Source organism: Geospiza fortis, unplaced genomic scaffold (genome assembly GCF_000277835.1).
Source record: "Geospiza fortis unplaced genomic scaffold, GeoFor_1.0 scaffold11, whole genome shotgun sequence".
NCBI lineage: Eukaryota > Metazoa > Chordata > Aves > Passeriformes > Thraupidae > Geospiza > Geospiza fortis.
In genome coordinates, this window is record NW_005054304.1 from 3,335,794 (window position 1) to 3,359,000 (window position 23,207).

General features: G+C 40.3%; 1 protein-coding gene across 5 annotated transcripts in view; it reads left to right on the top strand.

Moving 5' to 3' along the window:
- The window catches only part of ZNF827 (zinc finger protein 827), a 100,737-nt gene that overhangs the window by 39,441 nt on the left and 38,089 nt on the right, over positions 1 to 23,207 (top strand). For all 5 annotated transcript variants that reach the window (XM_031066380.1, XM_031066381.1, XM_031066383.1 and 2 more), the window contains 2 exons: positions 11,430 to 11,663; positions 22,975 to 23,199. In XM_031066380.1, the coding sequence (XP_030922240.1) occupies positions 11,430 to 11,663; positions 22,975 to 23,199 (459 nt within the window). The remainder of the gene's footprint in view (positions 1 to 11,429; positions 11,664 to 22,974; positions 23,200 to 23,207) is intronic.

Here is a 23,207-nt window from a genome sequence, read left to right on the forward strand (position 1 = left end):
GGCTAGGAGACACTTTGTCTTGGTTTTACTAAGTCAAGAAATTGCTAGGAGCAAAACATTCTTAAATTGTAATTTCTTGTTTCTTTTGGTAGCAGAGGTGTATGGTGAAAGGCAGAGGGGAAACAGTGAGAGGAGAGAGGGGTTTTGCTGTTTAATTGCTGGGATTAGGAGTGAGAACTGTTTATCTAGGGTTTCATGTTCATTAGCATTTACCTTGGCAAATCTCTTGTGATGCATTTTCCAGACATACTGAATACCTATAGTTCCAGTTGGAAATCACTGAGGGTCACCCAAGTGCCCAGCATGTTCAAAAATTCAGTTTTTAAGTTTTTTGCCTTTATCCTCCTGTTAAAAAGGACCAGTAAAGTATTGGTCACCTTCCTTTCCAAATAGTATTTGAGGCCTATGCTGTAAATGCATGGGAAGTGTGATTGTTACTACTCTTGGGTTTTGTTGCTAACACCTTTAAAAGAACAGTAGTCCTAGAGATTAATTTAAAAATTATTATTATTATTATTGTTTTATACATGTGTTTCATGCTTTTTCACTGTCAGAATATTGCTGTAAGAATGATATTCCTGTGTTAGACTGGAGTGTAGGATTTGTTAAGGTTGGATCTGCTATATTTTATAATTTTCTTTTATTGATTTGACTGACTACTTCAGAACAGTTGATATGCTGGGGAGGTGTTCTATGCCAAATGTTTTGGAAATTGGCCTTGAATTTTTTGAAGAGAAAGAAGTCAGGAAAAATGTCACTCAAGGAACTTCTGTTTCGCAAGGAGATCTCAGTCCCCATGGGACATTTTAGGCTTTGGAGAGAGAAGAAAACCTTTACAACAGAAAATAATTAGTCAGCTTTCTCCTTTAAATGGAAAATAAGTTGTAGTTGAACAAATTTTATTGTCAGATAAACTAAGGAATTAGTTCTGTCTTAATGCCCAGCCTTGGTGAAACCACAGCCATTTGTTAGGAAAATCTTTCCTCATCTTCCCAGATCTTTATACCTCTGGGATCACAGTTCTGGGAGGAATTGAGTAGAATGGGTTAATACAAGAAATCAAGACTGAGGCTTCATGGAGCCAGCCAGGAAAAGAGAAAACAGTGGAGGGCAAGCAGGAGGGGAATTGGGCTGGCACAAATGGCTTACTGTGTTGGTTGGAAGAAGCCACAGGACCTCCCCGTGAAAGAAATATTAAATAATCTGTCAATATAAATGATTATTCTGACTGACAAAAAGCAGGCAGGGTGAGTCTGTTTGGATTTGCTTGTACATTTCTTCAGTTGAGTTGCAAATTTGGGCTTGATATGCAATCCATCTGACACTGCCCAACAGCTGTCCCACACATGTTGTTGTGCCGATGTCGATCTTAAATCCGGGTTGCTGTGCACGAAGAGGCTCTGCACATCAGCAGGGCTGGCCTGGGCAGGGTGCTGCTCCTAATGGCTGCATGGAGCAGGAATGAGAGCAGAGTGCAGGAGAGTGGGGGAAAGCCTGAAAGCTGAGAAAACATGCAAAAATTTGGTGTGTGGCTTTTCATGTAGCAGTTGATGGGAAGCTGTTCACAGTTTGGCAGACGATCATGTTTTCAGTGTCTGCTCTATTGGCATCAGAGAAAGGATACAAATGTACATTATTCATGCAAAAGGCCTATGCAGTTATTTTATGGTGACTTACTAAAGGTCTTGAAACCTGACTTGTATGCACTGTTACCTAGCAACATGTTATAAAGTCTCTGGGGGAGCAAGATGTATCTGTAATTTTGTATGTGCGCATATTTGGATTAAAATGTACTGCCAGTCACCAAGTTCGCTATGCAGGAAGAGCAATGTCAGAAGGAAGGGAATTTCTTTTCTTCTGGGATTTATGTTGTGTTACATACATTTGGTTCATGCTTTCCTCTATACAGAGTGCATAAATTTAGAGTAGAAGTAATTCTCTTTTAGCAAGTTGGCTGAGTATTAGCTGCAGTTCTGATGGTTCAGCTCTGCTGAACGAAGTTCATTTGAGTGATTTCTTTATTACAGCAGTCTTGTTAGGCCCATCAGAGCTTCAATTATTTGCCCTACCTTTCCAATGATCTAAATCTTTTGACATCTCAAATTGTATATGCCAATTTTAACAGGCAACACAGATTTTTCGAGACCAAATTATGTCAAAACAATCTAATTTTCTTCTCTGACAGGCCTTGTGGCCAGGAAAGAAGCAGTAGATAGATATATAGACTTTTAGAATTTGGCATATATTCTTATTGAATATTGATCTTCTAAATGAACATTTATTTTTGTTTGCCAATGTTTATTGTTCCTCTTCTTGCTTGGTGTCAATCTGTATACCTCCAGTTTCATGGGAAACTTGCTGAAGTCCATCCATCATATCCATGTCTCTCCAGTTTAGAGACCAGGGCGTCACATGTGACAATGTCAAATGCTTGGCACAAGTCTGCTTGCCCCTGTCCACCAGTGCTGTAGCTCCACCATAAAAAGCCACCAAATTTATCAGGCGTGATTTGCCCCTGGTGAAGCCACGTTTGCTGTCACCAACCACTTCTTTGTTTTCCATGTGCCTTAGCGTAGTTTCCAGGAGAGTGGAAATTAGAGTAAATAATCATAAAATCATTGTAATTAGGACAAAAAGTAAAAGGATTGTTTCACTGTAAGGTTTAAGTTAGTATTAGGAAAAGCTTTGCCGAGCTGAGGTATTTATACCTCTAGGATAGTTTGGCTGGAGGCATTGTGGCATCTCTGCCCCTGGGGAAATGTACAAACAGCTGCCTGTCAGATATGGCTGGTCACATAGGAAGCAGTAAGATGGACTAAATCTGTGTATCTCTATCAGTGGACCATAGGATGTCATAAGCAGTGGCAAGAAATGTTACTGAATAAAAACAAGCAGCAAGATGCAGAGACGCAAACTGGGGGGAAATTTACAGATGTTTGAAGTTTAGACCTGATTTGGAGTGGGCCAGAGATGAATTATGATGACACTGCCCAAAACAGCCATTCAGTTTTTTTTCAGAAAGGCTCAGGGGAGCTTTAGATTTAAAGAGATTGAGAAATACTGGTGTGGGTGACCTTTTCAAGACCACTTCATGCCCAATTCTGTGCCATTGCTTGCCAGAAAGATCTTTAGTTACGTGTTTTATGAAATAAGGCATAACACAAATCACCAAATGTAAATCTAAAACCTAGAACAAATCTTGATTTTTTTTTCCCTAGATTCAGTTCTCTAGGTCCTAGTTTAAGGTAGGAGAGGATTGAAATTGACAAGAAATTTAAAAGGGTTCTCTGAAACTTTATTCAGAGTTTTTTGTAAAGACGATTAGCAGATACTCAACACATAAAAAGAAGAATATTTAAGCATGGGCATGTTTTTACCTTCAAATCTTGCCCTTCTGATTTCAGTAGGTCTGCTTGTACACTTTAAATTTCTCCAGTGTTTTGCTGTAGCATTGCTTTGTCAGAATGTTTTCCTCCCCCAGTCCATTAATTCCATGTTGAAACTTTATAACAGCATTCATATCTTAATTTAAAGAGTATTTGATTTTCCTGTTTCAAAGATTTAAGTGGCAGACATTATACAACACATCTCTTTAAATACTGGTGTCCTTCCACCCACTTTTCAGGCTTGAGCTTTTTTTTTTCCCCAATAAAAATTTCTTTCACAATGATCCAAACTACAATGGCCAGTGTACCCTAGTGATGTTATTACTGTGCCTACATTATGTACTGCAGTAACTTTTAACATTTGGAAATAAATGAATCCCAACAAAATGAATGGGATTCTTGCACTATTGCTCTCCATGGGATTCTGTGTGGAAACAGTAATTGGTACACATCCTTCATTGCTGGCCTCTCTCCCCACCTCTCTGGGTTTAAACAAGTGCATTGCTCCAGCAAGCAAATCCCTTCATCTTGTGGAGTGGTATCAAGTGTGCCCTGCCTCTGCTGTTCTTTTTATGCTCCCCAAGTTACTTGCATGGAAAACCTTAAAAGAAGACAGGAGGAAGGAGCTAAAATGTTGAGGGTTTGGGGCTGGCCGTGCTACACCAGTTAGAAACTGCTTTATCTCAGTTTGTCGTGTCTGCTGTCACTGTCATGCGAGGAGTCAAGTCTTTATTTTGGGAAATAAAGCCACCATGGGACTTTGGTGACTGTCCAAAATATTTGGGCTTTTCATTTGTGTTTTATTAGCTGATTCCATTAATGGAATAATGAGAGAGTAAATCATCAGACAGCTACATACAGCATATTAGTAGAAAAGCTAACTAATAATTTAGATTATTTGTTCTGTTTGGCTCTTGAAAATTACTGTGTTCCTTAAAGGTAACACAAGTAATTTGAAATGTTTTATCATTTGCCATTGACTGTGCTGAACTGGCTGGCTTGAACTCTTCAAGCACCTATTTTTAATAAAATAAAATCATATCCAGTTTAATTGCCATAATTTATGTATTTGAGTAGCAAGTTCCAAAGAAAAGACCAGACTGTCTATGTTTGGGAGTCGTAGTTTATGTCAGAATGTAAAATTTAAATTAGAATATGTAAGCTCACAGGACTGGCAATTATTGAGCCATGTCCTTAATTTAAAAATACTGTGAATTCCATAATGCTGCTGTCAGTGTAAATACCCCTGATGTCATCAAGTCCTCTCTTTGAAGTCTCTCCAGATTCACATTTTCCTAATTTCCATATAGACCTTTAGTTTGAAGTAAAATTCTGATATGCAATAGCACATCTACTTAAAACTTGGGCAAATAAAATCTTGTTCTAATCTTTGCTACTGATATATCATCACCCTTATAGTCTCTTCTCAGCAATTTCTAGTCTTGCATCCACAATTTCCCAACATCCTTAAAATCACACCGTTGTGTTTTACATCTTGAAGGAACATGTAGAATTTAGCAAGATAACACAGTGTAGTCTCTGTTCTAATCCAGCAATTTAAAATGCAGAATAACAAACACCTTTTCTTTGTGTGTTTTCAGTCCAATACAACTTAAAAGAAGCCAGCAATATAATTCTGGACCAGATCTGTGCTTACAATTTCATTTTAATGTCTACACAAACTCTTACATTAGGAGTGTAGGACTGGACTAGGCTAATGGCTCTTTTGTTTCCCTGAATACACCATTACTCTGGGCAGAAGTCCGAGCTCATGAGCCTTTCTCTCTCATCTATCCAAAATGGGATTTGAAAACACTGTTAGTTCAATCATCTCTGATTGTTTGTTTTGTTTTTTGTTTTGTTAAACAAATATAAAGGCTGGTCTGGTGATATTTCTCTCCCCTGTTTTTGCTCCTTTGGAGAGAGAAGACATTCCAATATTGCAAGTAATTCTTTCTTATCAGCAATAAATTCCTTCTTGCTCTTTTCACTGGTTCTTCTCTTTTTTCCAGTGTCCTTGCAATCTTACCTGTTCTGCTGCTGTTTTAGTTTTCACCTGGAAAGGAGGAAATGTTCTTAGCAGATGGTACAGCCTTGTTTACCCTGTGGGACTTTGGCTGAGCAGCAGACATCTTGGGGTGTCAGGAGGGATGTGTGGTTCTGCTCCTGCCTTAGCAATTTGCTTGATTCCTTCATTCCACTTGGACTAGAACATGGGGAGATTTTGAGGGCAAAGTAGCAGGACTGGTCATTCTCCTTTGCTATGTCTCATTATGCTTGACTCCAGCTTTCTAAATACAGAGCAGTTTAAAGAAGATCAGTTTACTTAGCTGGCCTTTCTTAACCTAGGCTTGCAGTTTTTAATGTACTGAAGCAATATGGTTTGGAAGACCTCATATTTTAAGTGACCTCCTGAAGCCCAGGAGTGTCAAGTCATGGCATCATCATATTTGTGGTTGTCTGTTCTGCCATTGCACTGCTTTGATCAAAAGAAATGTTGTCATGCTGAGCACCCTTGAGCCACAAGTAGCTTTTTCACTGGTAATGCCCATTCTGTCCCTTATAGCCCTATGAGTTAGTTAGGGCAAGGTAAAGAGCTTTAAAATTCAGGTGTAATTGAGAATTCCTAGAAGGGCCAAGTAGCATGAAGTGCTCTGGGACATACTGATACTCCAGGGCAAGAGACACTAAAAGGAACTGCTAGACCACCTAGAATGTCCTGCCAGAAGAACAGTATTTCTCCTTTTGGGCCACTTACTGTGTATGCAGCCTCTGTGTTTAATCAGATGAACATAATTTATCAGCCCAATTGGATTTTAATCTGGAGGTTCTCCAACAGGTTCCAATATCACAGATTTTTCTTACAAAGCAATTAGCTCACTGGGGGCTGCTTCTGCAGTGTTTGTGCTTCTTTCCCAGTTCTTGAATGTCATCAAATATAAGCCATGGTCTCCATTCAGAATGCCAATTCCTACCTGGACATTTCAACTGCTTGAGAATAAAATAATAGATGACTCAAGTCACATCCGTTATTGACCACAGCTGCCTTCAGGGTGATGTGATGCCCACTGTCATGGGACTGTGTCCTCCAAATACAGCAGAACTGATCTGTCATAGGCCCTTGGTTCTTCTTAACCACCATAGCTCAGAGCTTACTGTCTGGGATGGAAGTTTCATCATAGTTCCTTTCAACCCAGACTCTATGGATGCTGTTTCTCATGGCCTTTTTTGGTGGCAGAATTTTTGTTGTGGATTCTGTTTTTTCTTCATGTTTTTCTCTCAGACAGATGGAGCAGTGACCAGCTTCTTGCTGATTGTGACTTGTAACATTGAGCTTGGCTTGGAAGTAATCAGCCCATTTTCCCTCTTTCAGTTATAAACATTTTGAGCATTTAGAAATCCTCTTAAGTGGACTGATGGAGTTAGCAGCTTCTACCAGAGTGTTTCAGATTAGTGGCAGATGCCCAAAGCTTTTCTTGTGGCATTTGGCAGTTTCAGGAAAGTGTTATAACTTTCATCATCTACTTTTGCCAAATGGCTCAAATGGTTCCAGTTGCCAGGAAGATAAAAATCAGCAGTCTGGAATATTCTTTGATCTGTGTTTTTTCTGGATATGGAATAGAACAAACGGAGCATTATCCACTGTGCTTGAGAGATTCCTGCCTGTTGGTTTCATTTGCTCTGTGGGTTTGTTTTGTTTCCTCGCTGTGTATTTCAAAATTAAATTGCTGGGTTTTTTTATTCAGTGTGCAGACAACACATCCTTCATTCTGTTCTCACTGCTGTTCAGAATGAATGTAAATTAAATACAAATTAGGATATGTGTGTGTATCTATTTTTTTATGTAGATAGAAGATACTCTTCCTTCTGGGGAATAATAATTTTGTCGTTCAAATATACTTTAATAACATTCAACATATTTTTTTGATTCTTGTCTAGTTCTAATTTTTTTAAGGATTCCTCAGTCATGGGATTTTTAAAAACTGGTCATAGTAACATTTTATTTCCCTTACTTGCAATATTTTTTTCTTACATCTGTTTATTGTTTTCCCTAAAATGACTGGTGGAGGCATCATGCTTGCTATTCCCCATGTGTTAGCAATTTTGTCCAGAGTTGTGGATGCAAGATGGGACAGAGACAAGAGTGGTGGGGACTTTAGTTGTTTAGGGGGTCTTTTTTGTGTTGTGGGTTGTTTTCCCCCTCTGGCTTTTAAGTATGGATCTGATAAATGAGACAATATGCCCTTTTCCATTTGTCCTTCTGTTTTAGGCTTCACTTACATTAGAATCTGCTTCAGTATATTTCAAGAAAGAGTAAAAACCCTATTAATTGTAGCAATTGGCTTAAACTGACCCAGTAGTTGTCTGATTTTGTTTTTATTTTCTGGAGTGAGAAAAATGAGGCAAATAACTCTTCTATTTTTGTGTTTTATCTACAATTTAAATGTTTGGTTTTTAGAAAACATCATCAGTTCAAGAAATGTGCTGCCAGTTAATTAAAGAAATAAGACTCTAATTCTTTCCTAACTTATTAATTCCCTCTTCTGTCCAAAACAAAGCAGGTAGAGTAGGCAGAATCAGAGACATGGGTAAGAACAACAGTCTGAGATTCTTTTCCTTCATGTAATACTGCCAAAGGCACACCTTCAGGGCTTCCTCTGGGTTGGGGCACCCTGACTATGTTTTATTTTTGTCATTGGTGAGGTATTGTAAACACACAGAGTATTAATATCTCATGAAGAGCTCATTTAGATTATGTCTGATGTTGTGCTGGTAGATTTGTTATCAACATGGTTTTGTTTATCATTGTTGCCCTGGATGATGGCTCAGAAGTGTGAGGAGGCAGAGGCTCCTAGCAGCACGTGCTGACACTGCAGGAGGGATCACATGTGGGGTAGGGACAGAAAGGGAAAGATGTGCAGGGGAAAGGAGGGAGACTTTATTCATTCTGGATCTCTCACTTCATGGGATCAGTCAGGTTAGCAAAGACCTCTGAGATCATCGAGTCCAATCCATGACCAAACACCCCCTTGTCAGCCAGGCCACAGCACTGAGTGCCATGTCCAGTCTTCCCTTAAACACCTCCAGGGAAGTGACTCCACCACCTCCCTGGGCAGCCCATTCCAATGTCTCATCAACCTTTCTGGAAGAAGTTCTTCCTGATGTCCATCTTAAACTTCTCTTGGTGCAGCTTGGAGCTATTTCCTCTTATCCTATCACTGGCTGTCTGGGACGAGAGTCTGACGCCCACATGGCTACAGCCTCCTTTCAGGGGATTGTGGAGTGATAGTGACCCCTAAGCCTTCTTTCTCCAGGGTAAACACCCCCAGTTTCCTCAGCCACTTCTCATAAAACTTGTGCTCCAGACCCTTCACCAGCTCTGTTGCCCTTCCCTAGACTCACCCCAGCGCCTCAATGTTCTTCTTGAATTGAAGGGCCAAGAACTGGACTATCACTAAACTCTTTAAACTCTGGCGTGGTCTACCTTGAAATTTTGGTCCTCTGAGCTATTAGAACTTGTCTTCATCTTAGTAGGGTTTGAGGATACCCTGGGATGAAGAGCATTGAGGCACCACCTTAGACTGGGTCACATTGGCTGCTGACTTTTGACTTGGTGATAAGAGGGTTTTTAAAAAATGCTAATTTGTTCCAAAAGCACTCCTTTTGATCCTTTTTCTTGTGGTAAGGTAATGCAATAAGCATCTGCCACTGCATACTATAGCATCTAACTCTTGTAATAAGTACCTTGCTTAAGTCTGTGATATTATCTGAATTCTGTTCCATTCTGTTTGTTTATGGATGTTTTTGCCATGGCATATGGTTACAAACTTACACTGACCTATGCAAGTTTAATATCACCTCTATTTTAAGTGGTGGAGGAGTGTAGGCTCACCCAACCTGTAGTGCTTGCTCTACCTGGCTCATTTTCTGCCCTGGTTCATGGCAGAGACAAGGCTGGGTCCACAGGTTAATGGTTGCTCTCAGTGGGTCATCTTTACCTCTTCACTCAGACTCAGGCTTCCTTTATTTTCTGGGACAAATTTGAATTAATACCTTTTTGAAATGAATAAATTCAAAAGACCTTTTCTTTCCCCAGTGTTCTCTGAAAGTTCAGGCAGACTGCTCTCTCTCAGTTGCACTCAGATCCTGGTGGAGATATTTTTCATATCAGCAGTTGGAGTGGCATGTTTTAAAAGCAGAGGACAGCAGAAGGTAATTCAGCAGAGAAGGTTTGGGTCTCTTTGTTTTTGTGACCATTCATCACCCCAGGTCAAACCCCAGAATAGACTGAGGCCAGGATAAAGAAGATAGATGGAAAAATTTTTTGTTAGTATCTTAGTAAAATTAAGATTGGCTTGAGAGCTCTAACTTGTATTTTTATGGTTTAAAGCAGGTTTTAATGTTTCATATTTCTACTTTTGCTCTTCTTTATAAAATAAAAAATGCAAAAGCAATTCCTAATGCTGGTAAAGGCTCCTATAGGTTATGCGAAAAATTCCAGATATAAGGTAGCGTAATTCCTGAAGTGACTAGAACTAATGTATAGGTGCACGTGGACTATGTGTGCACTCTTTATACCAATTGCCTTAATCCTGTTCTTTGGTAATGGCTTGCCCAGCAGCAAGGAGGAAAATCAAACTCTGAAATATAGATTAGAAAGATGTGTTGTGTTACAGGGTAATGCAGTAGCTTTAAAAATCATTAGCACACCCCCTAAGACAAACATAAAAGATTTGACCTATGTGGAAATGAAAGGCTCAGAGTAGCAAATGTGTTTAATTCTGATAATGATGGCAATTGTACCCCATATTTTAGAGTTCAGGTGTCTGGGAGATGGTAAGCACTTCATAGTAGGATGCAGGAATTTGGGTTCTCTAGGAGTTTTGGGGGAGTTGCTGAGGAGGAGAGTGTCTGAAGAAAGATGCCAAAAAAGGGAAGTAAGGGAAGTAAAGGGAAGTAAGAAGCTGAAATGGAGGAGAAAGTAGACCAAGGGTTTAAGCAGGTAAATCTAGCCAGATTTTGTCTTTTGTGGAGACAGAAGTTTAGAGAGGTGGGAAAAATGTAGACTTGCCAAAGTTAAAGGCACTCAACAAGTCATCCGCTGTGTGTTACTGGGAATTTAAAGTGACATTTTGGCCAAGAAAAGGTCATGAAGAAACAGGGAAAGAAGTATCTCTTCATGGTTAAATTAAAAAAATTATTAGAAGATTTACTTGAAGAATAGTGCAACTTCTTTAGCTTTCTGTTTGTCATGCCTCTTCCCATGAATTTATGTTGGCTGGGTTTGGAAATATTAATAGCTGTTCTGGTTTTATCCTTTTGACCAAACACCGTGCAGAGGTTCTGCTGCTGTCAAGAGGTATTAGAAAGGCCCTCCAAGCACTGCTCGCTGTGTAGATCTTAAGCAGCTCCCCAAAGTCTCCTTACCCTCCTCTGAGGCTGTACAGCTGCTTAGGAGGAGTATTCAAAAGGAATATTTTAAACTTACTCTCTTTCTTTTTAGGGATATAGAGCTTAGAACAGTGCAGAGCTCTCTTCTGAAAATCGCTTAGTTCTCTTCTTAATACAGCAACTTTTAGGACCTAAGAATTTGCTATCTTTTCCCTTTTACTCCCCTCTTATATTTTCTATCTTCCTACTCTTCATATCTTGCCTCTCTTCCGTGCATTAAAACCTTAGTATGTCATATCCATGGGTTTTGCCAAATTTGCCCTTAGGTGAAATGTTTTGAACTTCCACCAGGCCTGTAGAAAGCCTACAAACCAATGACAAGGGAAGAGTTTTAGGGAGGAGTAGGGGGAAACACATGAGAGAATGTTCTTCTGAGCTTTGGTACATACAGTAGTTGTTGTGTTTCAAAAGTGCCCCTTTGTAGAAAAGGTGCAGAAGTTTGTTTGTCCCTTGAAGCATCTTTGAGCACAGTTGGATGTGTCTGCTGCCTGTAGCTGCTCTAGCATTTCTCAGGTTATGGTTTCTCCCTGTTACTACCTGTTCCAGGATTATGTATTACACTGAATCTCACTTCTTTCCTTCTCTTAACAGCTGCAAATCAAAAAGAGCCCTTGACTCCTAGTTTTAAAGTGAAAGAGGAGCCTAAGGATGAAGAAGCTGGAAGTTCAGCCGTGTCTCAGCCCAGCTATGTGTTCAGCCAAGAGTCTGAAGCCTCAGCTCCAAACATCCCCGAAGAGAAACTCAAGCCACAAGAAGCACAGGCAAATGTGATGAGGCAGGATATGTCAGTCAAGGCAGCATCTGAGCTCCTCATGAAGCTCTCAGGTAGATATTTCATTTCATAATGCTGAATTTTTAAATTTTTTTTTGTGTGTATGCTGGCAGGGTTACCTTGCAAGAAGGTAGGTTCAGCTTTATAGCAAGCCAAGGAACAATTGAAAAGGCCTGTCTACAAAGTGTCATGTATGTGAAATATCTCAGTTTGGTCTGTAGCCACACTATCTAATTATCTCTGCTCTGATTTTCAAATTAATGACTATGGAATAAGTCAAAATAAATGATGCCTTAAAGCTTTTAAGTGCTATAATTTTTAAATGTACCATGTAAATTTAACCATGGTAATACCAATTTATTCACAAGTGTCTCTTCATTAGCATCATAAGAACATTTCTGTACTTTACTGTACCTGACATAGCTTTATAGAATATGACTTTTAAAGCTTTTATTTTTTTCTGGCAATACCTTGTACTCAAAATTATAAGATACACTGTTAAAAAAATTGTGTAAACTGAGCCAGCTTTTTGTATTTAGCAAGAGCACTTGAACTTTCTTACACTGCCTCAGTGGTAGGTTCTCCTGCCAGACAAGTACGCAGTGTACACACATAGGCAGTGTTTAAGCTGGAGGGAGTCAAGTAAAACGTATGTTCTGCTAATTATGATTTGTCTACCTTTCAGAGTCAAGGTTTAAGAGAAAGTAAAAGGGTTGAATTCTTCCACTGGGATCAGGTTAAGTGAATGATGAAAGGGCTTTGAACTTCTAACAGACCAATTTTTAGGACCAAGACATTAAAGTCAGTCTGGCAGGCTGGGTTTTGTGATTCTGTGCCTGAACTGGATCTGATAGATTTTAAGTCTTCTCCAAAGCTAGACAAGACTTATTTTTTTAATTGTGCCAAAGTCATGCAACAAGTGCTGGTGGGAATGTTTACAAATTTAGTAACTTCAGAGATCCCTGTCAAACCTACCTGAAATCGGTTGTCTTGATTGGACACTGTCAGCTGTGAATTTGAGCTCAAACTTGTATCTGAAAGACTTGAGCTGACTAGGATCTCCCCCATAAAACATGTAATTAATCACTCCTGTTCATGCCTCCACATTTTAATTTGCAGAAGACTTGAATCAAGCCTTCCATGTTAATGGTGCAAAAAGTGTTTCCCAAGTACAAAAGCCGACCAGAGCACCAGTTTCCAGATTTTTTTTTCTCAGATTGCCAAATACAAACCTCTTGGTTATTGGTGTAATTCACAGTTGCTGCTGATAACTGGTTTGAGTGAGGTGTTTTGGTAACAAAATTTTGCAGCCTAATGAATGCTAAGCTGTGACTATTTTTTTTTGGTGCATATAAATTTATATAACTGTTTTTATAAAGAAGGAGCTCTGTAATTTAACATTTTGTGAAGCACTTCAGAGACACGAGGGTTCTGGATTGTCAGTCTGGAGTTCAGCACTGGCAGGCTGTGTTTAAATAGTTCTATTGCTGCCTGTTATGTTAGAATATTTGTGCCTTAAATACCTGTTTATATGAGAGGAAATTCAGCATGTATTAAATCTTGGTCAAGTCTTCAGCTTGTGTTGAGATCTCCCAGGCTTTAAAGGGAGATCCCAACACAAGAAAGTAAGAAATACACCAGTGTAACATTTTTCTTACAAGCTCTTAGGGACTAAGCAGTTTTTGCTGACAGTGGTCTTTTTGGCTAATGCATAGATTAGGATGTGAAGAGTGACTGGGATTTATGGAGCTGGTGTTGTTGCCGTGGGTGTTCCCACATCAGCCAGGGGGTGGTGGGGTTACACCCAGTTTGTCACAGACAGTTTTCAACCTGCACTTCCCTCAATTCCCATCTGAGACAGAAACTGGAGAGGAAAACACTGAGATACAGTTTAATGTAGGACAGCAACAAGAGGAAAATCTTAAGATGATTAGCCTCTTTAGTGGTTTATTTTGGGTTTTTTTGAATCTTTACCTTACCTGGTAGAATACTCCTATATCACTGTTGACTTCAGAGCCTACTGTAAGCACTTTGCAGCCTGGTTTTGGTGACTTAGAACTTACTTAATTAAACCACTTCATAGAATCATAGAAGGTGATGCCTTAAGTTTTAGCTTTCATATTATTCAGATTCTGTACTGCCTTAGTATATAACTCTGAACTATAAGGTGTTAGCAAGTTCTCCTCACAGTTTAGTTCGACAAAACAATGCTTTCCCAGCCTGAGAACCAAGGGCACCATTGCAGCTTCAGTGCAGCCAAAGTGCTGCTATCTTGCAGCCCAAAAAGTACAAACAAGAGCAAATTGAGGAGAGCAGTCTGAGAGGATGGGACTTCATAACCTGGAGCTGTATTTGAACAATTAACCCCAATATGTAAATGGGGTTAAAACTTACAGAAGCATGAAAAGATGGGACCTGTCATCCATCTTGGGTGTAGCCTCAGCCAGGCTCTTGTGCTATCCAAAGTGTATCCTTTGAAGGCCTTTTAATAAATACTTACTTTATTCCTTTAACACTGTCTAGACTCTGTTCTAGGTAGCCTCTCAAGGCATCAAGGGACCTTAAAGATGACAAAATCATTTAGGCTGGAAAAGACCACCCAGGTCCTTCACTCCAACCATTGACTGATCACCACCTTGTCCTGGGCCACAGCACTGAGTGCCACATCGAGTCATTTCTTGAACACCTCCAGGGATGGTGGCTTCACAATCTTTCCTGATGTCCAGCCTGAACCTCCCCTGGTGCAGCTTGAGGCCATTTCCTCTTGTCCTGTTGCCGGTTGCCTGGGAGGAGAGACTTACCCAGCTATAACCTCTTTTAAGGGAGCTGTAGAGAACAATCATCTGGTTCCAACACCTCTGCCATGGGCAGGAACATCTTCTACTAGAAGATATTGCTCAGAACCTCATCCAATGTGGCCTTGAACACTTCCAGGGATGAGGTGTCCACATTTATTCCTGAGCCACCTCTTGAGATTAAAAGGAAAACAAGAACAAACTTCTTCCTTTTTCATGGTACTGGAAAGAAAAAAAAAATGGAACAAGTCTGTCTTAATGTTTTACTCTCTGTGGGAAATCCTCAGTCAAGTGCCCTTGTTAGATTTGATATATTTTATAATTGGGGTTAAGTCAAGTCCCTTCAGATTCTCTATATGCTTGGTAAGGGCTGAATGGATTGTGTTCTTGCTTTGTTCTTTCCCTTTCTTCTGCGTAATGCTAATTACCAAAACCTGCATCACATACAAATTCAGGAAGGAATTTCCAACATAACAGTGTTGTGCTTCCTGCATTCCTGACATACATGCTGCTGTTATCCTCTGAGCAAGCGTACTTCTGATTGTTTCAGCCTTGTGGGTGGGAGCCAACAGGGATTTGGGCATAGACCTTGCTATTTCCTTCCATGTAAGGGATAAACTGGTTTGTATTTTTCACTGGGAAATCTCTTTTCCCAAACAGAGGTGCTGTGTTGGCAGCTCTTAGCTGTACGGGGTAGTGAAAGGCCCTTCCATCTCTGGAGCCTGGTTTGGTCTGGTGCATGCTGTAGGGTAGGTTTATTCCAAATCACCAGGCCTTTGCCAGCCCCCATTTCTCAGCTACTCAGAAATTACTCCAGAGCTAGGAAAAGTTAATAGAATAAATATTTTTTCCTGTACTAGAACATAAACAGAACATTTGTTAGCTGTCATTGGAGAAGCAGGTGGAAAGGAACAAGAGAAAATCACACACAGCTATTTTAGTTCTACAAGACAAGACTGTCTCTTTCAAGCTGAAGGGCTCTTTGGACACTTGCTTCTAGCAACATGGCCAGAGTTTGGGATCAAGCCCTTGCCCCACACATTACTGAGGTGGAATTTGACCTTTTACACCAGTTCTTTCTCTCCCATGTTCCCCTGGGATTCAGGTCTCCTACCCCACAGTTCCTAGACTTGATTCCTACTCACCCCTCTTCCAAAAGATTATCTAGGCTCAGAGGGCTCGTGTCTCTTGGGCATGTCTGGGCAGAACTCACTTCCCCCCAAACAGCCAGGACAAAACTTCCTAACAATCAAGCTACTATTTCAGAAAAAATCAAACACCCATTTGAAAGAAATGGTGTTTGGAAGTTAGTGGGCAAAGTTTGAGCAGATTTTCAGCCTTCATTCTACAGAAGAAAATAAAATTACCAGTGTGATATGTATGAGTGCACAAAGGTGAGCTGGGAATTCTGTCCATTGCTGAGTCTTGGCTGAGACTAGGTCCAGTGGTAAGCAAACAGATTTGAGGAGAGAGTGGAGTGGGGCAAATTGCTCTCATCTCTGTTTGGAAGGGTGCCATCCCTGCAAGATTTTAAATTCCCATAAAATATTGTACAAAATCAGTTAGAAGAAATGGGAGTAACGTGTTTCAAATACACCTGTTTTTTACATTTCTACCAATCTTTTTTCATGGAAAAGCTAATTTAATTAAGCGGCACCCTCAATGATTCCTGGTCAGTTTTATACACTCGGTCTTGTAAATTGAAAAGTACATTTCAGAGGAGACTGAAATTAAAAATAAATATTTGAATTTACATGCCATTGTTAGAGCTGAAAAACTCATTTTCTGCTGAAATAGTCATGCTGCTGATATGTTTGGGGCATGTATTAGCTTTTAGAAGCATGCAATGTTTTGTCTTCTCGTCCAGAAATGAGTGTATAGGTGGAAGAGTATAAAATCTATCCCAGGTAGTAGCACTTTTTAAGTAATGTTTTGCTCAGGGACATTAGTATGTCCTTGTTTTTCCCAGAAATGTTGTCTGAATCACATTTACCTTTATTTCAGATCTATCCTATTTTTGAAATGTGTTCATTTTGCATGTAACTCAGGTTGCTTTCCTCCCCTCTTTTTTCCGTGGGTCAGTTCCCCATGTATTGCACATCTCCTTGTTAACCCAAGCAAGTGCATGACATTTTGTACCCTTTGGTTCCTTTGGATTTTTTGTTCTTCAACCCTCAGGTCACACAGTGTTTTCTTGTAATATACCAGTACCAGCAAAGTGTCTTAATTTTGGGTTATCAGCACATGCAATTAGTGCAGACTTGCTTCATGACCTCAGCACACAAAGTGAGGTGCTGCCTACAACTGAGTCCAAAAGCATTCCTGATCAATTCCATTTATTACAGCTAATTATATGATACTTCTTCTTTTGGAACAGCTGGTTATTACAGGGGAGGGCTGTGATGGGGTTTTTGGGTTGTTTTTTTTTTTTTGATTAAGCCTATATCCACTTAAAAATGTGTATGGTAATTTTGTATTTCATGCCTTGTCATTAATTTTTTTGATGCTGTATCATACATTTGATTGAAATCACATGGATTAGAACAACTATTTAAAAAGAGTGAAACAAGGAGAAAAGAACGATAGTGCAATTCTAGCATAAGGTGAAGATCAGAATTAATCTTGCTGCATATTCATTTTCCACAACATTGTGGACTGCTCTGGGAAGTGCCTGTGTGGAGTTAGGCTGCTGTCTCTGGAGATCCCTGTTGTACCTCATGAGAGTCCCTGCTCCTGGATTGATTCAGGAGAGCTGTCAAGACTTTCATCCCGGCTTGGAAAGCCTCAATAACGGGCAGGGAAGGGAAAATACAGGGCAGTCTTTTGTTCCTTGGGGCTTCTGTAGGAGCTCAGAACATAAGTGGAGAAGTGTATGGTCCAAAATAAGACTTTTTCTTTGTGGGAAGTAGAGAAATGGCAAGCCATGGCAAGTCACATTCCCAGATTAAACCCTGCTACTAGCCAAGTGGGTTTTGTTGGGGCTTTTTCTCGTTTTGGTTTTTATTTTAACCAGATTGTTCAAGTGGGGTCTTGCAGGTACCACCATCATCCTACCATTTAAATGGAAGGGGCAGCAGATGTCTATCACAACTCTAATTAGTTTATGGCTTTAATTAGCTCCATTTTTTTTCCTTGGATCACATTTCTGTGAAGCAGCTTGTAGTTGCAAAATTCTGTAACATGGGAGTTCAGAGGTTCCACTTTAATAAATATGAGCCATTTAATGATTTTTTTTAATGCAGGATCCTGTTACATTGATTCATTGACATTGTCTTATATAAAACAGAAGTTTGAAAAAAATACTAGCAAAATAAAGCATCAAGCACAGCGCCCTAGGGAACGTCAGATGTTCCTTGTTGTGTCTCTGTAGCAGAACCTTCAGGGCTTGCCAACTGTTCCCTACCTCTGAGGTTTTATTTAAGCTGTTTTAGGGCATGTTTGTTTCTAGCAAATCAGAACAATTAGCATAACAAAACGCCTGATTCTCCGTGCTGAGAGCTTTTGAAGTTGGTACAAGTTGACCCACTATTTACCCCTGTCTGCTTCATTGTGGAGACTGGTACATGAGTCCAATTTATGAGACATATGGGAAAGGCTTTCTTGTCTAAATTGATTCAAAAAGTTGATTTGTAAAGCTGATGGGCATTTCAGCAAATACAAACAACTTTGAATTTTAGTCACAGGGTGAAGTTGTAAATAAATTGGTGGGAAGAAACAGGAATGATTTAATAAGTATTCATTTGATTTTGGCAATGCAAGGTTGTTGGACTGCTGTTGTGTCAGCCAAAGCAATATTTCCTGCATGACTTGTGTTCTTTATGAAATCTATCCCTTATTTTTGACTTCTATCTCAAATAATGGGAAAAGCAGAGTGTGCTGCTTTAGGAAGGGTTCAGTATCCCTTCCAGAGCATGTGAGTGCTGCATGGAATCACAGAATGGTCTGGGATGGAAGGGACCTTTAAAGGTCATCCAGTCCAACCCAGCAACAAGCAGGGACATCTTCATCAAGATCAGGTTGCTCAGAGCCCCATCCTACCTGACCTTGAACGTTTCCAGGAATGGGCCATTTACCACCTCTCTGGGCAACCTGCTCCCATGTTTCAACACTCAGACTGTAAAAAGTTCTTCCCTTATATATAGTCTGACTCTACCTTCTTTTGGGTTAAAACCACTGTCTCTCATGTCACAACAGGCTAAACAGTCTGAACTCAGCTCTCTCACAAGCCTGCTCTAAGTACTGGAAGGCTGCTGTAAGGTCTCCCTGAAGTTTTCCCTTCTCCAGGCTGACCGACCCCAGCTCTCTCAGCTTGTCTCCACGGGGAAAGTGTTCCAACCTTCTGATCAGTTCCATCAGGTCATGGCTTCCCTGTGCTGGGAGGCTCTGGGGAACTGAGCCTGTTCAGTCTGGCACAGGAGATCTAAAGGCCAATTGGATTGCAGCCTGCACCTACTTGAAGGAGACTTGGAAAAGAGGTGGAATTAAACTTTTCTCCCTCCTGGCAGATGGTAAAAGAAGGGGTAACAGCTGCCAGCTGCAGTTTGGGAAGTTCAGAGTGGGCATTAAGAAAAGTTTCTAGTGCTGCTTTAGAACAAGTCTTATCTTCCTTTTGAAAGTTCTGCAGGATGAACCTGCAGCTGGCCTAGTGCTGAAGGTTCATGAAATAAATTTGTTTGGAGGGCACCTCAAGGGTCATCTATTCCAGACCTCTGCTCAGAGCAGGTCAAGCCAGGCATGCTGCTGAGGGTCTTACCAAGTTTAGAATGTGTTCAGGGATGGAGAACCCAACCTCTCTCAGCAATATCTGTCAGCATTTCCCCATCCCAATGGGAATTCTTTTTCCCGTATCTATAAACAGAATTCCCCATGTTCTGTCTTGTCTGTTGACTCGTACGATCACTGTGCATTTATGAGACAAATCTGACTTGAGCTTCTCTGCACCTTCCGTTTATTCCTTAGAGAGCTGTTGACAGCAATAAAGTGTCCCCTTAGTGTTGTTTTCTTGAGGCTGAACAAACCCAGTTCTCACAGCTGATCTCCTCTTCTGTCTTGCAGCGGCCCTCTGACAACCTTGGTTGCCTTCCACTGAACATGCTCTGGGGATGTCAGTGTCTGCCCTGTACTGGGGCAGCCCCAGATTGGGCACAAACCCCTAAATGCAGCTTCGCAAGTGCAAACAGAGGATAAGAATTCCCTCCCTCTGCCTGATGGCTGCAGATCTGATAATGGGGCCTGAGATAGGGCTGGCCTTGGGTGCCACAAGGGCACTTTGCTGACTTGTGCTCAATTGGGGCTGGAATGTGGTAGTCCCAACTTTCAGAGAGATTGAGTAAGGTCTTTCTAGAACTGGCCAGCCTCTGTTCCAGGCTGTAGAACGGTGTTGTCTGAGACTAAATTCCAGAAGTGCTCTTACTGCTGCACCTTAGAGAGGTGACACTGTCAGGCTTTCAGGAGTAAATGTTTTTTAAAAACCCTGAGCTTTTAGGGTTTTTAGGCCTTACTCAGCACAAGAGTTGTTCTACATTTCTGCTTTTCTAGGTTTGGAGGGTTTTTTTAGCAAGAATCACTACTTTGTGATTCCTTACATCTGTGGAACCTGAAAACTGTGGAAGAAATTGCTTCCTCCTGGAACAAGCCTGTCCAGTGCTCTATTTTTCATATCTGATGTGGAAAATGGTCTTGCTTAATGTGAATAGCATGACACTCGTTAAGGCTTTTGTAGATAAGATGGTTAAAAGTTATACAGCTCTGTAAAGAAACAGCATCTCTGTGGCTTGATAAAGTACATCCAAGTATGAAATAGTTTCCTCTCATTTTGTTAAGGTGTTTCTGTATCACACAGTTAATAGCAGAAAACGACATATTGGGTGATATAGTTCATCTTTTGCCCTATGAAGTGTCTCAGTACTGCTGTGCTGTTATTCTGAGCCTCACCCAGGTTAGTTTTGAATGAATAGCAGACTGTGTTTTGGAGATCATGGTCTGGATACTTCTGAGCTGTTTGACTCTCTTTAGCCCACAGATTTTGCTGTACCATTATAGAAATCTGACCTGAAGAATAAAACCTGACTGTCATATACTAACTTCATATTCTGATACATTGCAGATTATTTAACCAGCTCACCTACTAGGTCTCTTATAAAAGTCAAAGATAAAATGATTTCGTTATTTAAAGCAGGAGACCTTTTTGTGTGCCTGTACTTGACTTGAAAAACTTTAGCTGTGCTATAATCATGTGAGATACCTATGTAAAGAAATAAGGGCTATCACCTTAGTCCACAATGAACAGCACAGAAGGGAAAATAATCCTCAAGAAGCTGGAGTTGGACTGCCTATATGGTGAGACAGGTATTGGCATAACCTTAATTACAGTATTTTGCCAGCACAAGATCTAGCACAGCAGGATTTTATGCCTATGATTGCTTCTTGTGGGACAGACTGACTGTGTTTCCCCTTCATTAGCTCTTGTAAAATTATCAGAAACCCTCCTTCAGTCTTCTCTTTGTGTGTTTGCTTTGGGGATTTAGAGTATGACAGAATTCACATTTGGCAGGGACATTCTGTCAGATCAAAAGGGTGCAGCTGGAAGGATAAAGGTCAAAGGAAATGATCAAATATGTAGATGTAGTTAAGGCAATTGCAGTGCTCACTGATGGTGAGGGAGAGAAGGTCACTGGTATTGCTTGACTCTTGCCTTAGTTGGGGTCCTGTCAGTTTGTCTGATACAAAAGCACTTGCAGGACAGGGAATTAAACTGTGTGGAGCAGGAACAGAAATAGAAAGAATATTTTAAAAGCAGAGAGAGCAGCAAAGGTCAGCTTGACTCTGCACCTAAATTTGGCAGCTGGGTGCAGAGCTCAGTCTGTCAGACATCTGAAGAACTCATTTGTTTGTGGAGTTACCTGAGCTTTTGATTGACACTGTTACCTGATGCGTTCCTTTGCTGCTCTGTGCTCACTTTCAATGCACAGCATGCTATTTTTACACTTTTTAACACAGATGCAGGATTCTGTGCTTTTATAATAAGAGACTAATAGAAGCTTTAAACAAAATTTTAAAAAGAGAAAAATCTTCTTAACAGGACAAAAAAAAAGGCATTATGATATTTCCAACTGGTCTTCAGCTGAGAATTCACTATAAAAATTTCTGAAGTCTGAGATGTATCTGTGGATAGTAGAGGGTAAAGATTTTTATCAATGTTTAGATGTGTCTTTTAAAGGTCAAGAAATGTCATAAGCAAAGATTGAAAGCACTTCATGTAAATTGTTCCTGGAACTTATCCAAGTGGCGTTTATCTCCTGGCTTCAAATTTTATTTTTTTTTAAGAGCTGTAGGAAGTAAAACCACTTTTTCTCTATTCCAGAAATGTGGAGAGAGGCAAAACCCAAGGTAATGTAAAAGGACTTGGTGATACATATTAGTTTAATTTTAGGTAGAATGCTGATGCATTCATGATAAAGGGATTCTGTCCATCTTTTGCTGGAGGCGACACCAACCAACATGACACCAACCAGCTGAATAAGCTGAAAACATTTTTGGGGATAACCAAACCATGTTTTGGTGCCTCTGAGATCCATTGGAATACTGGGCAATTGAAAATGAAAGGCCTGAATCTTTCACACGTGGAATAAAATCTGTGAAGCTGACACACTCACGTGTGAGTTAGAGAGGATGGGAAAACCGGAACAAACAAATTTTGTTGGAATGATTCCTTACCTGGATGTTCCTCCTGGTATTTAACTCTGTTCGTGCATTTATTTATGTTCTTGGTTCTCCAGACATATTGCCTTTTTTATGCTGTCTCTGGGGTTTCTAGAAATTGGCTTCTAGACTATGGTTTTGTTTTCTAGACCTAGGACACTGGAGAGGAAGGCAAGAAGGGGATGATATGGACTTAAGAAAACTGTTCATTAAGGTTAATGGACCTTGTAAGGCATGAGGGAATATCTGTCAGCCTTGACAAAAGCATAAGCCCCAGAATATTCCTGTCGTCTAGAAAGCTTGTGCAGGTGTAATGAACAGGTTCTTCACATGGTTTTCTGGAATTTTCCATAAAAGAGAAAGAGGAGAAGATGAGGTTCCCTAATCTGCCCCTATCCCCATACTGGTACTTCTGACTGTAGGTGCTGGTACTTCTACTGAAACAGAGTAATTTGGAGTTTGTAAGAGGCCTTCAGTGCCCACCTCAGGAGAGCTGGGGTGGAGCTGCAACTTCATTTAATAAATAGAAACAAAGCTTCACTAACTAGTGTGTCATCACACACACAGTATTCATAGAAAGTGATGTAACTCTCATATTTGCAAATATGCAACTGTTTTCTGCTTTCTAGTTTGAAAAATTATTTTCAAGAGTTTGCTTCTATTTATAACAGCCAGAAGAATACTGAGGCTGTCAGCTGCTTGCTTCCCTTCCCATTTGCAGGGATGCGGTGCACAAATTATAACTCGGTAATTGTGATTTCTGCTTTGAGCACTCTGAAAAATTACAGCCTAATTAAATAATTATGGCGGTTGTTTATTCTTTTTTCTTTTCTTTTTTTTTCTTTTTTTTTTCAATACATATTTGCAGCTGAGAGTTTCAAGGAAGCCCAGATGGTGAAGATAAAGGAAGAACCAATGGAAGTTGACATCCAGGACTCGCAGGCTTCGGTGTCACCCGGGCAGAGCGTTGGCTACGGCACTTTACTGGGGCGCGACCAGAAGGCACCTGAGGGCCGTGTGCTGCCAGAGAGAAACCTCTTCAGCCAGGACATATCAGTGAAGATGGCATCTGAGCTGCTCTTCCAGCTATCAGGTAAATCC